Genomic DNA, 20,936 nt, shown 5'->3' with positions numbered 1-20,936 from the left:
CTGTACTAATCACACTCCTCGCCTCTCTCACCACTGGAACAAACTCCTGAGTAGGTGTTTGTTAAGTACTTTCCACTCTCCTTGCCCGGGGACAGTTAAAGTGAAGTCTGTTCCTCATACCAGAACTAGGGCCTTTTTTCCATCAGCTCCCACAATCTTGCAGAAAGACCTGCAACTTCCCGCTCTCTACCTTCACAGGAACTGCCAGACCAGCGTTACCTGAGGGGGCGGGATGGCCCCAGTGCGCAGGCGTGCCTGCCTCGCGGGGCGAGACAGTAGCGACTCAAGGCAACCTGGGAGCTGTATTTCTTTTACTTATAAAACTCAAGCGCTCTTGGGGCCTTTGGAACTACATTTCCCAAGAGCCTTCGCAACCTCCTGGCGGGAGGGCTGTTTTGTTAATGAGCTCGAGGAAACCGCGGCGCGGCCCACCAGGTTCCAAAACAAGGAAATGAAGGGGGGAGGCGGGACTGGGTTGTCTGCAGGAGCCGCCGCCGCCGCTGCCGCCGCCGCCGAGGAGGAGGCGGAGGAGGAGGATCAGGACGAGGACGTGGTGGAGGAGGTGGCTGCCGCGACCGCCGAGGAGTCCCTTGCTGAAGGCGGATCGCGGAGTGGCGGGTGGCGCGCGTGCGCGCGCGCCCGACAGGCGGCTGTTGAAGAAGTGGAGCGTCGGTCGCGGGGGGAGTAGGAGGAGGGACTGAGCAGCGGCCCCCGCGTCCCGGTGCCTCTATGGGGGAAGCAGACAATGGATTATGATTTCAAGGCGAAGCTGGCGGCGGAGCGGGAGCGGGTGGAGGATTTGTTTGAGTACGAAGGGTGCAAAGTGGGACGCGGCACCTACGGGCACGTCTACAAGGCGAGGCGGAAAGATGGGTAAGAGCAGGGGCGCGGGAGTAGGCTTGCTTGGGTCCTCGCCCTGCCCGCCACTGCGCGGGATGGGTGGGTCGGAGCCCGGCCGGGCCGTGCCCGAGGGGCGAGGCGGAGGGGGTCGCGGAGCCTTGTCCGGGGCGGACTCTGAGGAATGTGGGTTCTGCCTGTGCCCCGCGCCGCCCAGTTGTCCCCTCGAACTCTCGCAGCGCAGCTTAGTCCAGGGGCGTCGGTCCCGTCCGGGAGGGAGCTCTCCGCGTGTGTGGAGCTGGTGGACGCAAGTTGGGACTTGGTTTGGAGGTGGAGTTTGTGGGGTCTGGTCTCCTGTGGAGACACGGAGGGCTGGGAGAGCTCCGCCGAGGAGTTGCGGCTCCGGCCCTGGGCTGGTGACGGTCGTGGTGAACTTCCAATCGGCTGAGCGCCTCCCGGGGGCGGCGGTTTGAAACCTCGCCGGGGAGCCCGTCGGGCGGTCGAGCGCCGGCGTCCCAGACAGACTCTCGGGACTGGCCCCCGGGCACCTCTGCCCCGGGCGCCGGCCAGTCCTTTGGCCCCTCCGCGTAGTCCCTCTGGTCCCTGTCTGTACTCGGCGATTCCGCTCTCTCACATTCTGAGTCCCGCACCTTCTTTCGAAGGTAGTACCTCCTGAGAGATGAACTGCGTTTTGCTCATAGAATGTTGAGTTTGTCTAATTCTCTGGTAACTCAGTTCCGCCCACCTGGGTCTTCTTACGTCCTCCATTCCATCCTTTGCCAGATGACTGCATGCCGGGTTTTATCGAGCATCTAGAATGTCCAGAATGGAATGCGGAGCGACACAGATCTGGGCCCGAACCTTTGTTATCTAGGGAGTTGAGAACAAGAGGAACCCCTTAGGAATCCCTTACTGATTGTTCACTTAAGACTAGGCGAGCTGGGCAATGAATGTGTTGAGAACACCTCTCCTTCGTCCGGGAGGGTTTTCGGGCTTGCACTGCGGGGCAGGTGGAACCAGCTTCCTGCCAGTCGTCACCTCACTGCCCATTTTGACAGGAATTCCCCTCCCCCAGTGTGAGGGCGCTTAGGAACATTTGCTTGTCCCTCTTAGACTTTAAAGATTGTTAGACTACATGGAAGAGTTTTTGGGATCCTGGCGGAACATTTCTGAATAAACTGAATGTCAGTCACAATGACATTAGAAACTTTGAAGTGCTGCTTACCGTTCTGCGCACCCTGTTGTAATTGATATGGTTGATCTATGAACTCGAGGACCAAAGTAGGTAGTGTGTATGTGTGTGCTAATTTCACACAGGGAATGAAAAAGCACACTTATGAAAATTGCTTTATCAGAAAACGTGAAAATTAAGAGGTACTATAAAATTGTAAATTTTTTTTCTGTAATAACTGAAATGGCCTCATAGTATTCAGTTTATAAACTTTCTTTCATAATTCTTTTAGTTAATTGCCAGATGTCCTTCAAGGAATATCTTAGAATTTGAGGAACTATAATTAACTTATATTTTGTTTTTGGATTATCCGTTCTACTTGTTATACTGGTGTTCCTGTGTGACTCTTTAATTCAGGTAAATTTGGGGAAAGCACATCTAATTGGACATTGGCATAACAAAACAAATCAGATGTGCTGTTTTTCATACTCCTCATGCTGACTTTGTAATATACTTCATCTGGAATTTTAAATATTTATTTTGAATTTTTTTTTGTTAAAATAGTGGGTGACTTTTGAGAAAAATTAAAAATTCTGGTTTTGAATTGTATTTGAATAGTACAGGCTACAACAAAAACGAGGTAATTTAATTTCTGCTTCTATTTGTCCTTTTAAAATATTTTCCCCTCTAATAAAGTTTTTGATTTGAATATACTTTCTTCTTGAGTGAAATTTATTTTATTAAAATTAATGAAGATTGTTTAGTAAAGATCAGTTTGTCTATCTCCAAAATATTGTAGTTTAAACAAAACTTTAAGGATGTGAAAGTATTAGGTTTTAATCACTGCATTACTTGTAAGAAAAGTCTAAGTAAAGGTTTTTTCCTTTGGACCAAGGGTCTCGTTGAGATTTGAGGCTAAACACCCACAACTCTCGTTGTGGTTTGTAGCAGGATTGGTTTGATGTTCATTGATACCAGCAATTTGAAAGAAAAAATGTTTAGTGATGGTTCTAAACTGTAATATGGATTTGCTTAGTAAAGGATTTTACACTCTGATCATGGTAAATTACAGTTTAGCTTTTAACATAATTTATTTTAGTTAACTCAGAAAAGTGTATAATTTTATTTTAGGAAGCAGAAAAATCACACGGCTACCTTAAAGAGAAATTATTCTAATGTATGTGTATAGTATTATAGTATACTATATAACCAAGAAATTGTTTAGTCTTTAGAAGAAACACTGGAAGAAGTAATATAACGTCATTAGAAAAGACTCTGCTTATAGTTTAATATTATAATTTACAAAATTTTAGAATTTTTAAATTTATTTTTCTGAAGCTGGAAACTGGGAGAGACAGACTCCCGCATGCGCCTGACCGGGATCCACCCGGCAGGCCCACCAGGGGGCAAAGCTCTGCCCCCCCCCCCCCCGGGGGCGTGGCTCTGTTGCGACCAGAGCCACTCTAGTGCCTGGGGCAGAGGCCAAGGAGCCATCCCCAGTGCCCGGGGCCATCTTTGCTCCAATGGAGCGTAGGCTGCGGGAGGGGAAGAGAGAGACAGAGAGGAAGGAGAGGGGGAGGGGTGGAGAAGCAGATGGGTGCTTCTCCTGTGTGCCCTGGCCGGGAATCGAACCTGGGACTTCTGCACGCCAGGCCGACGCTCTACCACTGAGCAAACCGGCCAGGGCTAGAATTTTTTAAAAAAAATATAATTTTAATTCTACATAAATTTAGAACAGTCTGGAAAATACAGGAATTACATCTGGGTTTTTCACCTTTAAATTTTATTGTCTTTTTGTTTTGAAGGAAGAGAGTCTTTTGATCCAACTATTTTATTTTTAAAAATCAGGCTTTAAGTTATTTATTTTTATTTTTTTAATTTATTCAGAGGAGAGAGAGTGAGAGAGAGAGAGAGAGAGAGAGAGAGAGAAAGGGGGGAGGAGCAGGAAGCATCAACTTCCATATGTGCCTTGACCAGAAAAGGTAGATTTTCGAACCAGCGATCTCAGCGTTCCAGGTTGATGCTTTATCCACTGCGCCACCACAGGTCAAGCCTAAAAGTTATTCTTGAAGAGAAACAAGTTCAGAATATTTCTAGACTTTTTTGTATGAGAGGAATTTGTAATACAGTTTTTCTTTCAACATGAGTAAAAAGTCACACATATATAGTTCATGCTTACAAATCTTGAGACTATATTTCTCAAGTTTGAAACACTTTGTTTTGATTGATAAAGGAATATTTGTTAAGAAGCTCTTTGTCAGTAAGAGGTTCCGACAAACATGATTCCATAGGATAGTGTTATGTCTGAAAACCTGTACCCAACAATACTACTATTCAACTTTGCAGACATTCATTTAGTCTTTTGAACCACTGCAATAAAAGAATGCTCCTTTTTGGAGATGTTTTTGAAAGATCCTTAGTAGTTGAAATTGAAATGGCTGACAGAGACTTGTTACAGAGTTTCAGTTTTGCCTTAGGGTTTCAGACCAGTAGTTGGTGACTGTACCCTAAAGTGTGTCATGAATCTTTTACAAATAAATGTAGTCGGTAAATAATAGATATAATAGTGTTTGCCTATTTTTGAAAGATTTTTCAATTTGGTTCATTGTTAAAGAGATGATTGTACTTGCAGTTTTTAAAGACCTCCTGAAATTAAAGATGTATGATTATAGCATTTTAGAATTTTCAAGAATTTTGGATCATCTAGTCTAATTTCCTCTTTTTTCAAATGAGAAAACCAAACCTTTTAGAATTGTCATGCCGACAGTCTCACAGCAAAGACAATCCTGAAATCCAGATCTCTTGACTCTGAGTCAATTGCATTTCTAATGTGTTTTTCATCTTAATACTATGGGAGGAAAAACAAAGGCCTTCAGTTTTGACAGTTCTATTGTATGAACATTTTTCATGCAGAGCATACATGTAACCAAAAAATATGGAAAAAGGAAAATAATCACATAAGAGGGACATTTTAAAACAGTAGATGTGCTGATGTATGGATTCTACCACATGTAGCTGCTTCTCTTCATCTGTCATTACTTTTGGCTGTCTTCTGATTTGCGCAGTAGCTGATTGGTCTCTGCCATTAGTCTTTTCTCACTGTTGTCCAAGATCAAAGTTGCTTTTGATGTCATTTTCCTACAAAATGAAACAAATCATGTAATATCTCTTATTGCAAAAACGGTACATTCTCTGAGGTTCAAACAGTCACATGGATCTTAATTCCTTAGTTTAGCATGTAAAAGGTATTTTGCATTTAGATTCTAAGTTAGTCTTTACACCTACTATAAACTCCCTCCTTTTTTCTGCTGTGTTCAAGTCATATGCTTCTGTAGCATTGAACTACTCATCTTATAAGACCTTGGTAAGTTCTTTTCATGTCTCATTTTTTCTACATTCAAATTAGAATGGTGGTGCTCTGCCTTTCCTCCCTCTCCTCACTTTCATAGACTGGCAAACTCCTGCTTATACTTCAATACCCAATTCAAATAGCTTTCCTTCTAGAAGCCTTCCCTTATTTGCCCAGTATACTCATTAGCTGTGTTCTTTTTTTTTTTTTTTTTAAATTTTTTTAAAATTTATTTATTTATTCATTTTAGAGAGGAGAGGGAGAGAGCGAGAGAGCAAGGAGAGACAGAGAGAGAGAAGGGGGGGAGGAGCTGGAAGCATCAACTCCCATATGTGCCTTGACCAGGCAAGCCCAGGGTTTCGAACCTGCGACCTCAGCATTTCCAGGTTGACGCTTTATCCACTGCGCCACCACAGGTCAGGCCTAGCTGTGTTCTTATGTGTGTAATATTACTGTGATATTAATCTGCCCCTTAAACTATTATGGAAAATAATCACAGATGAGAGATATTGCCTTGTACAGGGTTGGGCATATAATGCACACTCAAAATTTGTATTTTAAAAAAGTCCTAAATTGGTAAACATGCTTCACTGACATTTTTAGTTATTGTTTTGAAAGCCTGAAATATAGTCATATTGCATGAGATAAGTGGTTAAATATAAATATCAATATTTCTGTAGCAGTAAGTCTAATGTAAAATTTTTTGTAAGGAATTATATAGTGCTTTTCAATACAGTTGAAATACTTATTTTAATAGCTTGATTAAACTTTTTTTTTTTTTTTTTTTTACAGAGAAAGTCAGAGAGAGGGATAGACAGGAATGGAGAGATGAGAAGCATCAATCATTAGTTTTTTGTTGCGCATTGCGACACCTTAGTTGTTCATTGATTGCTTTCTCATATGTGCCTTGACCGTGGGCCTTCAGCAGACCGAGTAACCCCTTGCTCAAGCCAGCGACCTTGGGTCTAAGCTGATGAAGCTGTGCTCAAACCAGATGAGCCCACATTCAAGCTGGTGACCTATGGGTCTTGAACCTCGGTCTTCTGCATCCCAGTCTGGCGCTTTATCCACTGCGCTACCGTCTGGTCAGGCTAAACATATATATATTTTAATTATTAAGCATTTTTTTTGTCTTTTAGGCTACCTCTTAAAATTTCTAGACTATCTTCCATGTTTTTACTACCTATTTTATAGAGATGCTTAGAAATGTCAGCATTCAAACGTTTTAGGATTTTTTTTTTGATATGAATTTGTTAAAAAATTAAGTATCTTGCCTGACTTGTGGTGGCGCAGTGGGTAAAAGCGTCGACCTGGAATGCTGAGGTCGCCGGTTTGAAACCCTAGGCTTACCTGGTCAAGGCACATATGGGAGTTGATGCTTCCTGCTCCTCCCTCTGTTCTTTCTCTCTCTTTCCTCTCTCTGTCTCTTTCTCTATGTCTCATTTCTCTAAAAAAAATGAATAAATAAAATGTAAAATATTAAGTATCTTTAGCACTTAGTAAATCAAGTAGACACTGGTTTATGTTTAATTGGTTCTTCATTTATGCAATGCAAGCTTTCAAAACTTTATTTTTAAGGCCCAAGGGAAATGTTCTTTTCAATGAAATTGAGCAGTAGTTGACAAACATTTTCTGTAAGGAGGCAGATACTACATATTTTAGGTTTTGTGGGCCATGCTGTCTGTGTTGCAATTGAATCTGCTGTTGTAGTGCCAAAGTATCCACAGACATTCTGTAAATGAACAAATTAGAATGGCTGTGTTTTATAAATAGAACTTTATTTTCAAAAACAGGTGGTGGGCGGGATTTGGCCACACAGGCTCTAGTTTGCCAATCCTTAGACCAGGGCAGTGATGTTATGTACAACATTCTGCAGTGATGCAAACACATTTGTGCTATCCAGTATGGTAGCCACTAGCCACATATGGCTCAAGAAACATGATTAGTGTGCCTGAGAAACTGGCTAGTAGTTATAATAATGGACTGCACAGGTTTAGAGTTTTTGGAATTTGTAGCTTATCAACACATTTATAACTAATTCATGACATGACCTATTAATAAAAACATATAATTGATAGTGTGGAGAAATGAAATGGGAAAGATAAAGATGCTCCTGTCTTTTCTTTGAAGTTATAGGTGAAATTTTGAGGCTGAAAAAAGTTTGACAAAGCAAACCAATATTGAAACTGAAAAACTCAATTTGTGAACAGAATCAAGGATGTTTGATTACTTTTTCCAGAAAGTGTTTGAAAAAAAAAAAGTGTATTTAGTTGATAAGTGCATGTGCATAAAAAGATATATAATGTAATATCAGCTTTCCTTTTGCCAGCCACTCTTATTTCTTTCTATAAGCAACTATTCTTGGTTTTCCTTTTTAGAGAGATTTTCTTGGGAGCTGTGTGTTTAATGATAAATGGTAGTACACTTTCTTCTCTATATATTTAACCATACACATTACTTGAAGATAATTACATATCTTATGTACTGAGATGCCTAGTTCTTCTTAGTAGTTTTATTGTATTTTATTGAATTTATCCCTCTCGATGAACATTTAGGCCATCTCCAGTCTTTTGCTACTAACACTGCAGTGAATATCCTAGTAAGTACAGTATTTGTGCATATTAGTATAGCCGTAAATTAAATTCCTAGAAGCTGCTTACCTTTGGAAGTAGTGGCTTGAAATGATTTATTAATATGGTGCTGCACAAAATATAAATTTCTAAAGACTAAGACAGGGAGCTGAGAATAAGAAAGAGAAATATTACGGCTTCTAAAATAATTATCAATACATAAATATGAGTTCTAAACCAGTAGTTTCCTATAGGAAGTAGGAGTTACTGGTTTAGCAGCATGGGAAAGGCATGTCTGAGTTTTAGAAAAATGTAGACCTATGGGAAGGTTTTTGATGAATTAAGAATTTTACTTTTGTGTACTATATTTTTGAACTGAATATGCTGAATAAAAATTAATATGTGATGTTAAAATATGTATTATTTTTGCAAAATGCTCAAGTAGCTCAGTGAAGGTTAGACAATGTAGAAGACATAGGCAATTCATTAGAAATTTTCTTGATGGTAAAGGATTAGAGTTAGAGTATTTGGCTAATGTGTTTTTAAAGATCAGCTTGTTCCTTATCTTGTCATGTTGTGATCTGTAATGTTAGTGCTGTTTTGGATTCCAAAACAAAGTAACAAGACACTTGTTTTTCAGAGAGCATTTAAGTATTTGAAGTGCTAGCATGACTATGCTTTAAAAAACGGGTAGTTTTTTAGGTCTACAACCATAAAGAAGTAGCTGACAATGCTATTTAAAGATTTTTCACCATTTATAAATAGCTGATAGTCTAACAGTTCCTGTAGTAGCTGTTTTGAGCATGCATTGTACAGGATAAAAGAGAGTCTCAAGAGACACGGCAGGATGTAATTCAGGATACAAATGTACTGTAGTAGTTTTTATTGAGGGTTTGAGTTCTTAGCCAGAAGTCAGTGTTGGCTCCAAGATGAATAAAAACCTGTGAAGTCCTCAATAATTTGTTTTTTTAAAATGTTTTTAATTTTTAATATGTGAAATCTTTTTACAGGAAAAGCACAGGCTTCAAATTTGTTGTGTATTTTCTTTCTTTCTTTAAATGAAATGATTTTGTTTGTTTGAAGATTTTTTTTTATTGATATTAGAGCAGAAAGAGAGAAAGGTAGGGTGCAGGGAGAAGCAGGAAGCATCAACTCATAGTTGCTTCTTGTATGTGCATTGACCAGGCAAGCCCAGGGTTTCAAACTGGCGACCTCAGCATTCCAGGTCAGTGCTTTATCCACTGTGCCACCACAGGTCTGGTCTGTTGTGTATTTTCTATTTCAAAATATTATTTCAGCTAGTCTTTATTATTGATGATCTCAGTTACCAAGCTGAATGTAATTAGGAGATGGATTTAATTACCAAGTGGGCCAGTTGCCCTTGTTTTGTTCTGTGACCAGAGACCAAAGCTCTGTCATGGCCAAATGTTTTGCAGATATTTGTAGATATTTACATTTGGACAGAGAAGTAAGTCTATGGCTGTTGGAAAATTAAGGCAAAATTTTGGCCTCATGCGTGGGTTAATTGCCTCTTTTTGTAGGAAAGTTATCATTTTCGTTATTGTTAAATAAGGTCACCTAAGGAGTTTGAGGCACAAAGTATGTTACTTTTTACAAAAGTTAGTTTCTTCTTTCCTTTTGCAATGTAATTATTATAGTTTCATTTTTTTTTCTTTATTTTTCCGAAGCTGGAAACGGGGAGAGACAGGCAGACAGACTCCCGCATGCGCCCGACCAGGATCCACCTGGCACGCCCACCAGGGGGGACGCTCTGCCCACCAGGGGGCGATGCTCTTCCCCTCCGGGGCATCGCTCTGCCGCGACCAGAGCCACTCCAGCGCCTGGGGCAGAGGCCAAGGAGCCATCCCCAGCGCCCGGGCCATCTTTGCTCCAATGGAGCCTTGGCTGCGGGAGGGGAAGAGAGAGACAGAGAGGAAGGAGAGGGGGGCGGGGGGCGGAGAAGCAAATGGGCGCTTCTTCTATGTGCCCTGGCCGGGAATCGAACCCCGGTCCCCCCGCACGCCAGGCCGACGCTCCACCGCTGAGCCAACCGGCCAGGGCCTATAGTTTCATTTTAAGGATTTCAACACTGAGTGAATCCTGTTGTTTTGGCTTTAGATGCAAATTAAAAAAAAATAATGACCTTCCTTCTGAAAAGTTATCAGGGTGCATAATGTGAGCTTATGTAACTTAGTAAACCAGAATTCTATTAACTAATTTCTCAGCAATTTAAAAACATTTTTATAGTATATTTGTATCAAATTGGAAAAATATTTTTAATGTTTATTTTTTTGTAAAGAGACAGAGACAGAGGGACAGATAGGGACAGATAGAAAGGGAGAGAGTTGAGAAGCATCAATTCTTCGTCGAGGCTCTTTATTTATTTTTTTCATCGAGGCTCTTTAGTTCATTGATTGCTTTCTCATATGTGCCTTGACGGTGGGGGTGGGTGGGTTTAGCAGAGCAAGTGACCCCTTGCTCAAGCCAGTGACCTTGGGCTCAAGCCGGTGAGCCTTGCTCAAACCAAATGAGCCCGCGCTCAACTCAAGCTGGAGACCTTGGAGTTTTGAACCTGAGTCTTCTGCGTCCCAGTCCGATGCTCTATCCATTGTGCCACTGCCTGGTCAGGCTGTTTATTTTGTTGATTTTAGAGGCAGGGAGAGAGCCAGAGATAGACAGGAACATTGATCTGTTCCTGTGTGTGCCCTGACCAAGGATTGAACTGGCAGCCTTCTGTGCTTCAGGATGATGCTCTAAGTAACTAAGCTATCCGTCCAGGGCTGGAATTTTTTTTTTTTTTTTGTATTTTTCTGAAGCTGGAAAGGGAGAGAGACAGTCAGACAGACTCCCGGATGCGCCCGACCAGGATCCACCCGGCACGTCCACCAGGGGCAATGTGCTGCCCCTCCGGGGCGTCGCTCTGCCGTGACCAGAGCCACTCTAGCGCCTGGGGCAGAGGCCAAGGAGCCATCCCCAGCGCTGGGCCATCTTTGCTCCAATGGAGCCTTGGCTGCGGGAGGGGAAGAGAGAGACAGAGAGGAAGGAGGGGAGGGGAGTGGAGAAGCAAATGGGCGCTTCTCCTATGTGCCCTGGCCAGGAATCGAACCCTGGTCCCCCGCACGCCAGGCCGACGCTCTACCGCTGAGCCAACCGGCCAGGGCCCAGGGCTGCAAATATTTTTATGCTATTAAATTTTGTCATGCCTGACCAATTGTACATAGAAGAAAAAGTAAAAGCCTTTTTTTTTATTTTTTGAGGGATAGGAAGGAAGAGAATGAGAAGCATCGTTAATAGTTGTGTCACTTTTAGTTATTCATTGATTGCTTCTCCTACATGCCTTGAACTGGGGATTCAAGCCTTGCTAGTGACCCCTTGCTCAAGCCAGAGACCTTGGGCTTCAAGCCAGTGACCTTGGGATCATGTTGATGATCTCATGCTCAAGCAGGGAAGCCTGTGATTGAGCCACGTGAGCTCAGGCTTCTGCTGGCAACCGTGGGGTTTCCAACCTGGGACTTCAGCATCCCAGGTCGAAGCTCTGTCCACTGCGCCACTACTGGTCTAGCAGTAAAAGCTTTTTTATTGTCCACTCACTTCCAAGCTCTCTTCACTTCTCAGGTGAAACTAGTGTTAACTGTTTCTGTATTAGTTTTGCTGGTGCTTACCATTATAACTTTAATTGATACACATAAAATTCTGTTTCTTGATTTATCAACTTTTAGACTGTTTCTGTTGACTTTCCATTAGAAAAGCTAAACAATTTTGTGAAATCTCAGTAACTCCTATTTTCCCCTTTGCCCGTCTCAACTTTGAAATTTATTACCTTTGTTATTCTTTAACTTTTTATGGCGAATACTTTTATGACTTAAGTATAAACTTAAATTTCTTTTTCTTGATTTCTCAAGATAGTATATGTGATTTTCCTGATACGAATGTTAAGGATGGCAACACATTTCTCTTACTCTTTTTTTTCTCTATCTCCTGATTTTTTTTTTCTTTTACAGAGACAGGGAGAGAGAGTCAAAGAGAGGGATAGATAGGGACAGACAGGAACGGAGAGAGATGAGAAGCATCAATCATCAGTTTTTCGTTGCGACACCTTAGTTGTTCATTGATTGCTTTCTCATATGTGCCTTGACCGTGGGCTTTCAGCAGACCGAGTAACCCCTTGCTTGAGCCAGCGACCTTGAGTTCAAGCTGGTGAGCTAGGCTCGAACCAGATGAGATCGAGCTCAAGCTGGCGACCTTGGGGTCTCGAACCTGGGTCCTCAGCATCCCAGTCTGACGCTGTATCCACTGCACCACCGCCTGATCAGGCTATCTCCTGATTTTTAAAGTATAGTTAATATCGCATCCTGGTCTATTTATTGCTTGTTTGTGGTTTGATTCTAAAAAGTGAACATTGGAAACCATTCAACAGCCTGAGAATATTATTATTATGAGATTTATTCATTGCTGAATGAATTAGTGTATTGAGACCCATAGAGAATGAATTGTAATCTTGTGTATTAAGTAAGTACTTCTTGAAATAATTTAGGTATTAAGGCCTAATAGATTTTCTTATTTTATTTCGCCCCTTCTTGAAGTCTTCTGGGTTATACTCAGCTAATAGTATTTCTTAGTATACCATGTATGGTTTGTTGGATTAATTTTTTATTTTTTTGTTTAGTTGAGGGCATTTTTTTGAGTAGTTTTTTCATATAGGATGTGTAGATTTTCTGAATTTTTGTGTGTCTGATAATGTATTTTGTCCTCATTCTTGATTTATAGTTTGGCTGAATATAGAATTATATATTAAGAATTTTTTCCTCAAAACCCAAAAATATTGTTTCATGTCTTCTGTTTTTATTTTATTAGAAGCTTGTTTACTTCTCTGTCATGTTTTAGGATTTTTCACTTTATGCATGCATTCTGAAATTTCACTAGTCTGTCTAGAAAATACAGGTTTAAAAAATAATTTGGCTTTGTTTTCAGTCTTTTACAGGTTATTTTTTTGTATAGTTAACATGTACACAATTTGAATTTTAAAAGTTAAAAAGTGGCATTTATACTGCTCACAAAAATTAGGGGATATTTAAAAATGAATATGAAGCCATAAAAAAGCATTTAATTTTTTATTAAACAAAAACATCAGAAAAGCAAATGACAAGTCAAAGAAAGTTGTTCAATTATGCAAATGAGATACAAAATCAACTTTTATTTCATTGGTGAAAATGCGCTATACAAAAGGCTGAAAGTACTGGAGTATCTGCACATTCCCTGCTCCCCTAATTTTTGTGAGCAATGTAGTAACTTTAGTTGCACTCTTACCTTATGGTCTACTGCTTCACATCTCTTTTCCATTCCTGCCCATTTCTTTTTTTTTTTTTTCAATCTTTTTTTAAAAATTTATTTATTTATTTATTTTTTTAGAGAGGAGAGGGAGAGATAGAGGGAGAGAGAGAGAGACAGAGAGAGAGAAGAGGAGGAGGAGCTGGAAGCATCAACTCCCATATGTGCCTTGACCAGGCAAGCCCAGGGTTTTGAACCGACGACCTCAGCATTTCCAGGTCGACGCTTTATCCACTGTGCCACCACAGGTCAGGCCTCCTGCCCAATTCTTATGGATCGTTTATTAGGCCCCTTTTTTTATCTTTGGTTTAGGGCAATTTTTATAGCTTATCATTTTTTATTTGCTTATTTATTTCCTTTTCTCCCTCTGTTGCTGCTCTGGTTTCTTCAGGTATGCTTACTAAGAAATTTTGACCTTTTGGCTCTAACCTCCATGTCTTTTAAATTCATTCTCAAAAATTTCACCTCTTTTTCCACTCTATATTCTAGAAGATTTCCTTTATTTAATTTTCTAGGTTACGAAGTTGGTCTAAGGTGGGAGTCACTATTGTTTTATTCAGCATGACCTGAAATCAGGATTCTGACTGAGTTTGACAGGGTATTGGTTTAATACCTAATTCCTGGCCCTCACTTGCTGGTTCAATGAGTAGAGTGTCAACCTGGCATATGAATGTCCAGGTTCCATTCCTGGCTAGGGTACACATAAGAAGCGACCATCTGCTCCTGTCCCCCTCTCTCTCCTCCTACTCTTCCTCTCCCCATTCTTTCCCTCTTCTCCTCCCTCAGCCAGTGGCTCAGTTGGTTCCAGTGTAAGCCCCAGGAGCTAAGGATAGCTCGTTGGTCCAAGCGTCAGCCTTAGGCACTGAGAATAGCTGGGTCGAGCATTGGCCCCAGGTGGGGGTTGCCAGTGGATCCTGGTTGGGGCACATATGGGAGTCTGTCTCTCTATCTCCCCTCCTCTCACTTAAAAAAATTAATTCTCTATGAATACTTAAGTTTCTAGTGTTTCACCATTTTAAACAATTATTCAGTAATTTCCTGTATGTACCTTGTGCTGTTTTTTTTTTAAAATTTTTATTTATTTATTGACTTTTGGGGGGGGGAGAGAGAGAGAGAAAGGGGAGGAGCAGGAAGCATCAACTCCCATATGTGCCTTGACCAGGCAAGCCCAAGGTTTTGAACCGGCAACCTCAGCGTTCCAGGTTGACGCCCCATCCCACTGCGCCACCACAGGTCAGGCCCTTGTGCTGTTTTTTAGCTTTTCTTTCTTAATATTGTTTGTAGAATCTGAGTACTAGACCAAGATAATGGAAACATTTTTCTGTTTTCACTTATAAATTATATTTCTTTCACACTTGTATAGGGAATGAAAATCAATATAATAATCATTTACTGAATTCTACTTTGTGTCTGGCACTGTGCTAGCTGCAAAATTGGGACCTCTATGTTTATAATATACAGTTGACCCTTGAATAAGACAGCTTTAAACTACACGGGACTACTTATATGTGGATTGGATTTTTTTCATTTTTAAAAAAAGAATGGTTTCCTTTTTAAAAACCTTTTTTTTTCAATTTAAAAATTAGTTTTTTAATTTTTTATTTATTTTAGAGAAGTAGAGGCGGAGAGACACCCTCCTGCATGGGCCCTGACCAGGATCTACCTGGAAAGCCCACTAAGGGGCGATACTCTGTCCATCTGGGGACTTTGATCTGTTGCTCAGCAACCGGAGCCATTCTAGTGCTTGAAGTGGAGGCCATGGAGCCATCCTCAGTGCTGGAGACCAACTCACTTAAACCAATCAAGCCATGGCTGTAGGAAGGGGAGAGAGAGAAAGAGAGAGAAGTGCCACAAACCAGCACAGCTAGTAATTGTCCAGGTCCTGAGTGAGAACAGTGGGGAATGAAGAAATAGACTCAAAGAGAAAAAAAGGATGGGATCAGGAAGCCTCTGCAAGCTGATGGCAAGCCAGAGCAAAGCAAAGCCCCAGGTCTGCTTTCTTCTATAGCAGGGGTCTCGAACCTATGGCTTGCGAACCAGATGTAGCTCTTTTGATGGCTGTATCTGGCTCACAGACAAATCTTTAATAAAAAAAATAATAACGTTAAAAATATAAAACATTCTCATGTATTACAATTCATTCATTTCCTACTGCTCATGTTCATGGTTGCGGGTGGCTGGAGCCAATCACAGCTGTCCTCCGGGACAACACCAAATTTTTATTGGATAATGCGTAACGTACACGGGTCATTGTGAGGTCAGAGAGTAAACTTCCCTCCTTTTAATCAAGTAGTCAGCAAGCTAATTGCAGAAACGCTTTTGATGAAGAAGATGGCTAAAAGAAAAAAGGATGAGGAGTATTGTACTTTTCAGCAGGAATGGACAGAGGAATTCGCCTTTGTGGAGAGAGCAGGTTCTACAGTGTGTCTAATATGCAATGATAAAATTGCATCGATGAAACGGTCAAATATAAAGCAACACTTTGACACACGTCATACTACATTTGCATCAAAATATCCAGTGGGGGACAACAGGAAGAAAGCATGTCAAGAGCTCCTGTGCAGAGTGCAAGCTAGTTAGCAGCAACTCCGTGTTTGGTTGGACCCAACAAGGTGACTGGAATTCAGCTAGCTTTGCTGGTGCTTTAGCAATTGTGAGAAACGGAAAGCCATTCACAGATGGGGAGTATGCCAAAACATTCATACTTGATGTAGCCAGTGAACTTTTTGATGACTTTTCGGATAAAGACAAGATAAATGAATAAAAGACATGCCTCTGTAAGCAAGAACTGTTCATGTTCATGATCGTACCATCATGATGGCAAATCAAATTTAGGCAACACAAGTGAAGGACATAAATGCAGCACCATTCTTTTCTCTCGCTTTGGATGAGTCAACAGACGTAAGCCAGTTCAGTGTGATTGCAAGGTATGCTGTCGGTGACACACTATGTGAGGAAAGTCTTGCTGTTTTGCCTATGAAAGAGACAACAAGAGGGGAGGATTTATTCAAGTCTTTCACTGAGTTTGCTAAAGAAAAAAATCTACCAATGCATAAACTTATTTCGGTATGTACTGATAGTGCTCCGTGCATGGTGGGGAAAAACAGGATTCGCAGCGCCTCTTCGTGAACATGAAAAAAGACCCTTCCTAAGTTTTCACTGCATCCTACATCAGGAGGCGCTTTGTGCTCAGATGTGTGGCGAGCAGCTTGGTGAGGTGATGTCGCTGGTCACTTGGGTGGTCAACTTTATTGTTGCCTGAGCTTTAAATGATCACCAGTTTAAAACACTGCTGGATGAAGTTGGGAATAATTATCCTGGTCTGCTTTTGCACAGCAATGTGCATTGGTTGTCAAGAGGGAAGGTGCTCAGCCGTTTCACGGCTTGTCTGAGTGAAATCCGGACTTTTCTTGAAATGAAAAACGTCGAGCATCCTGAGTTAGCTAACACTGAGTGGCTCCTGAAGTTTTATCTCGTGGACATGACTGAACATCTGAACCAACTCAATGTGAAAATGCAAGGCGTTGGAAATACAGTCTTATTTCTTTAACAAGCAGTGTTTGCATTTGTAAACAAGCTGGAACTCTTCATTGCCGACATTGAAACAGGGCATTTGCCTGATCTGTGGTGGCGCAGTGGATAAAGCGTCAACCTGGAAATGCTGAGGTCCCCGGTTCGAAACCCTGGGCTTGCCTGGTCAAGGCACATATGGGAGTTGATGCTTCCAGCTCCTCCCCCCCTTCTCTCTCTCTGTCTCTCCTCTCTCTCTCTCTGTCTCTCCCTCTCCTCTCTAAAATGAATAAATAAATAAAAAATACATTAAAAAAAACAAAACAGGGCATTTACTACTCTGAAAAACTGGGAGAGGCCTGACCAGGAGGTGGCGCAGTGGATAGAGCGTCAGACTGGGATGCGGAAGACCCAGGTTCGAGACCCTGAGGTTGCCAGTTTGAGCGTGGGCTCATCTGGCTTGAGCAAAAAGCTCGCCAGCTTGGATCCAAGGTCGCTGGCTCGAGCAAGGGGTTATTCGGTCTGCTGAAGGCCCACGGTCAAGGCACATATGAGAAAGCAATCAATGAACAACTAAGGTGTCGCAATGCGCAACGAAAAACTAATGATTGATGCTTCTCATCTCTCCATTCCTGTCTGTCTGTCCCTGTCTATCACTCACTCTGACTCTCTCTCTGTCTCTGTAAACAAACAAACAAACAAACTGGGAGAGTTTAAAGATGCATGCATAGCAAGTGATCCTGCTCAACATCTTGATCTCCAGCAGCTAGCGGGCTTCACATCTAATCTCCTGCAGTCATTCAAAGTGTGCTTTGGAGAATTTCGTGAGCGCACTTGTCTTTTTAAGTTCATCACCCATCCACACGAGTGTGCAGTGGACAGCACTGACCTGAGTTACATCCCCAGTGTCTCCATCAGAGATTTTGAGCTACAAGCCGCTGACCTGAAGGCCTCAGACATGTGGGTAAGTTCAAGTCACTGAATGAAGATTTGGGAAGACTTGCACAACAGCAAGCAGAGTTGGCGAGTAAACACAAGTGGGGAGAAATGAAAAAACTTCAACCCGTGGACCAGCTGATTGTCAAAACTTGGAATGTGCTTCCTGTAACATACCACACACTGCAGCATGTGAGTATTGCTGTACTGGCAATGTTTGGCTCTACGTATGCATGTGAGCAGTCTTTCACATCTAAAGAATGTTAAGACCAACCTCCGATCATGTTTAATGGATGGAAGTCTCAAGGCCTGCATGAAGTTTATCCTCACCACGTATCAACCAGACTACAAAGCCATCAGCAAAACCATGCAGCACCAGAAGTCGCATTAATGGTAAGAAGTACTTTATTCATCATTGGTTAGCAACAATATAACAATGTTATTAAAAAGAATTCAGAGACTTATTGTACTTTAAAAGTGTTGGTCTTACAGAAAATGCACATTTACTTGTATTTAGTGTTAAACATATTGTATGGCTCTCACGGAATTACATTTTAAAATATGTGGCGTTCATAGCTCTTTCAGCCAAAAATGTTCCCGACCCCTGTTATATAATGTAGGGAATTAAAGTGTTTAAGCCATATGCAAATAAGGAAGTCTCTGATACAAAGTCACTCATCTGAGGTATAAACAGGGATCCTCATAAGAGTGCATCACCCCCCACCATGCAATAGTCAAGGGTGTGGGGGGAAAAGCTTAGTCTTAAAAAGGGTGTTTGAGAAGATCTTAGTATTAGAAGGGTGTTGAGAAGATCTTAGTCTTATAAGGGTGTGGGAAGATCTTAGTCTTAAAAGGGTGGGGAAGAGTTTTAGTCTTAAACTAAGCTGTAGGCTATAAGGACTTTGTTTACAGCCTGTCTTCCACAAGAAAGGGGAGGGGTGGAGAAGCAGATGGGTGCTTCTCCTGTGTGCGTTGACCAGCAATCAAACCCGGGACATCCACATGCAGGGCCTACGCTTTACCACTGAACCAACAGCCAGGGCCTTCAATTATAGTTTACATTTAATATTTTATGTTAGTTTCAAGTGTACAGCATAGTGGTTAGACAGTTATATAAATTACACAGTGATTCCCCCAATAATTTAAGTACCTACTTGGCACTATACATAGTTATTAAAGTATTATTGACTATATTTCCTATGCTGAATTTTACATCCTTGAGTCTATTTTTTATCTAAGTACCAATTTGTACTTTTTTTTTTTTAGAGAGAAAGGGAAGGTGGGTGCAGGGTAGTGGGAGGTATCAAATCATAGTAGTTGCTTCTTGTATATGCCTTTATCAGGCAAGCCCAGGGTTTTGAACTGGTGACCTCAGCATTCCAAGTCAACACCCCATCCACTGAACCATCATGGCTTCAGGCACCAATTTGTACTTATTAACCTCTTCACCTTTTTCACCTAGCCCTCCATCACCCCTTTCCTCTGGCAACCCATCAGTTTGTTCTATGTATCTGTGAACCTATTTCTGTTTTATTTTGTTCTTTAGTTTCCACATATAGTGAAATCATATGGTATTTGTCCTTCTCTGTCTGACTTATTTCACTTAATACGCTCTATATCCATCCATGTTGTTGCAGATGGTAAGATTTCATTATTTTTTTTATTTCTGAGGGCTTGTTTTCTTCCTTATGATTTTCTTAATATTTTTTCTCTAACTTACTTTATTATACGAATATAATATAGAATACATATACAAGATATGTGCTAATAGACTGTTTATGTTTTGGGGATTCAAAAATTATGTGTGATTTACAACTGCATGGTGGGTGGCACCCCTACCCCTGTGGTGTTTAAGGGTCGGCTCTAGTTGAAAGAATTGAAACAAAATCTCTGGTTCCCACTTCCTTTAAGTAAGTAAAAACTGGTTCATTTATATTCAACTATAACATTTTTTCTTGCCCAAACTGTGCCCAAGAAGGGCACAGCAGAGATCAGTCATGATAGGCAGATATAAAGGATCAGGGTAAAATAGCTGAAAAGGACCACTAGAAAAGTCAGTTAGCAAAGAGTATCATTTTAAGTCATATAATAGTAATTTCTCAGTAATATTTATCTATTCATATATTCATCCATCAATCTATTCTCTATCTAAATTTCCATCCATTTATCTCTTCTCCATCTGCCTAACTTCGATTTGTCCATTACCTATTTTCATCAGTATGGCATTTTTCTGTCTATCTATTTATTTATCCATCCTTTACTATTTATCATTTGATTCCTTTCCATGAGCCAAGTATTGTGTGTGCATAGGTAATGAGGTTACAGGATTAATGGGATTTAATCTCTGACTGCAAAAATAGACTAAAAAGTATTCACAACAGATTACTAATAGTGATGGTCTATGGCAGGGGCCTTATCCGGCCCCCACCGCACTTCCGGAAGGGGCACCTCTTTCATTGGTGGTCAGCGAGAGGAGCATAGTTCCCATTGAAATACTGGTCAGTTTGTTGATTTAAATTTACTTGTTTTTTATTTTAAATATTGTATTTGTTCCCGTTTTGTTTTTTTTACTTTAAAATAAGATATGTGCAGTGTGCATAGGGATTTGTTCATAGTTTTTTTTATAGTCCGGCCCTCCAACGGTCTGTGGGACAGTGAACAAGTGTAAAAAGTTTGGGGGACCCCTGGTCTGTGGGAAGAAAATTTGTGTTGAGAGGAAGAATTAAAAAAAACAAACTGTACAGCCCTGGCCAGTGCCACAGTGGATAGAGCATTATCTCAGAGTGTCGAGGTCATGGGTTCCATCCTGGGGTCATCAGCTCGAGCCCTGGCCAGGGCACGTATGAGAAGCAATCAATAGGTGCACAACTAAGTGGAACAAGTTGATGCTTCTCTCTCTCTTTTGCCCCCTTCCCTCTCTCTTCCCTTTCTCTCTCTCAAATCAATAGGAAAAAATATCTATTATCTTGAATTATTTGAAAAAATATCTCTACTTATTTTATATATGTATATTACCTATTTAAATGTTATAAAACATTTAAAAAGCAGAATATGTATAACTTATTGGAAAAGGCAGATGTCTTTGTAAAATATAATTGCTTTTGTTTTCTTATAAAAATATGTTAACAAAAGAACAATGTATATTTACTAGGAAAAAGTGAGGAATTATGGAAACATAAGAGATGAGTTAGGCATTGGTAATATTTTGACATTTTTTTTTCTTTTTCCCCCCTCA

The 20,936-nt window shown here is 41.0% G+C and overlaps 1 protein-coding gene across 3 annotated transcripts in view; it reads left to right on the top strand.

The window, feature by feature from the left end:
• Positions 1 to 424: 424 nt before the first annotated feature.
• Positions 425 to 20,936, top strand: part of CDK19 (cyclin dependent kinase 19) — a 230,587-nt gene continuing 210,075 nt past the window's right edge. For 2 of the 3 annotated variants that reach the window (XM_066247730.1, XM_066247729.1), the window contains exon 1: positions 426 to 873. In XM_066247730.1, coding sequence (XP_066103827.1) covers positions 746 to 873 — 128 coding nt within the window. In that variant the 5' untranslated portion in view covers positions 426 to 745. Of the gene's footprint in view, positions 874 to 20,936 lie in introns of all 3 variants that reach the window. The other variant, XM_066247731.1, reaches the window with a different exon arrangement.

This window comes from Saccopteryx bilineata, chromosome 12 (assembly GCF_036850765.1).
Source record: "Saccopteryx bilineata isolate mSacBil1 chromosome 12, mSacBil1_pri_phased_curated, whole genome shotgun sequence".
Taxonomy (NCBI): domain Eukaryota; kingdom Metazoa; phylum Chordata; class Mammalia; order Chiroptera; family Emballonuridae; genus Saccopteryx; species Saccopteryx bilineata.
The sequence above is the reverse complement of the archived record's forward strand: the minus strand, read 5'-3'. Positions and strand labels throughout refer to the sequence as shown.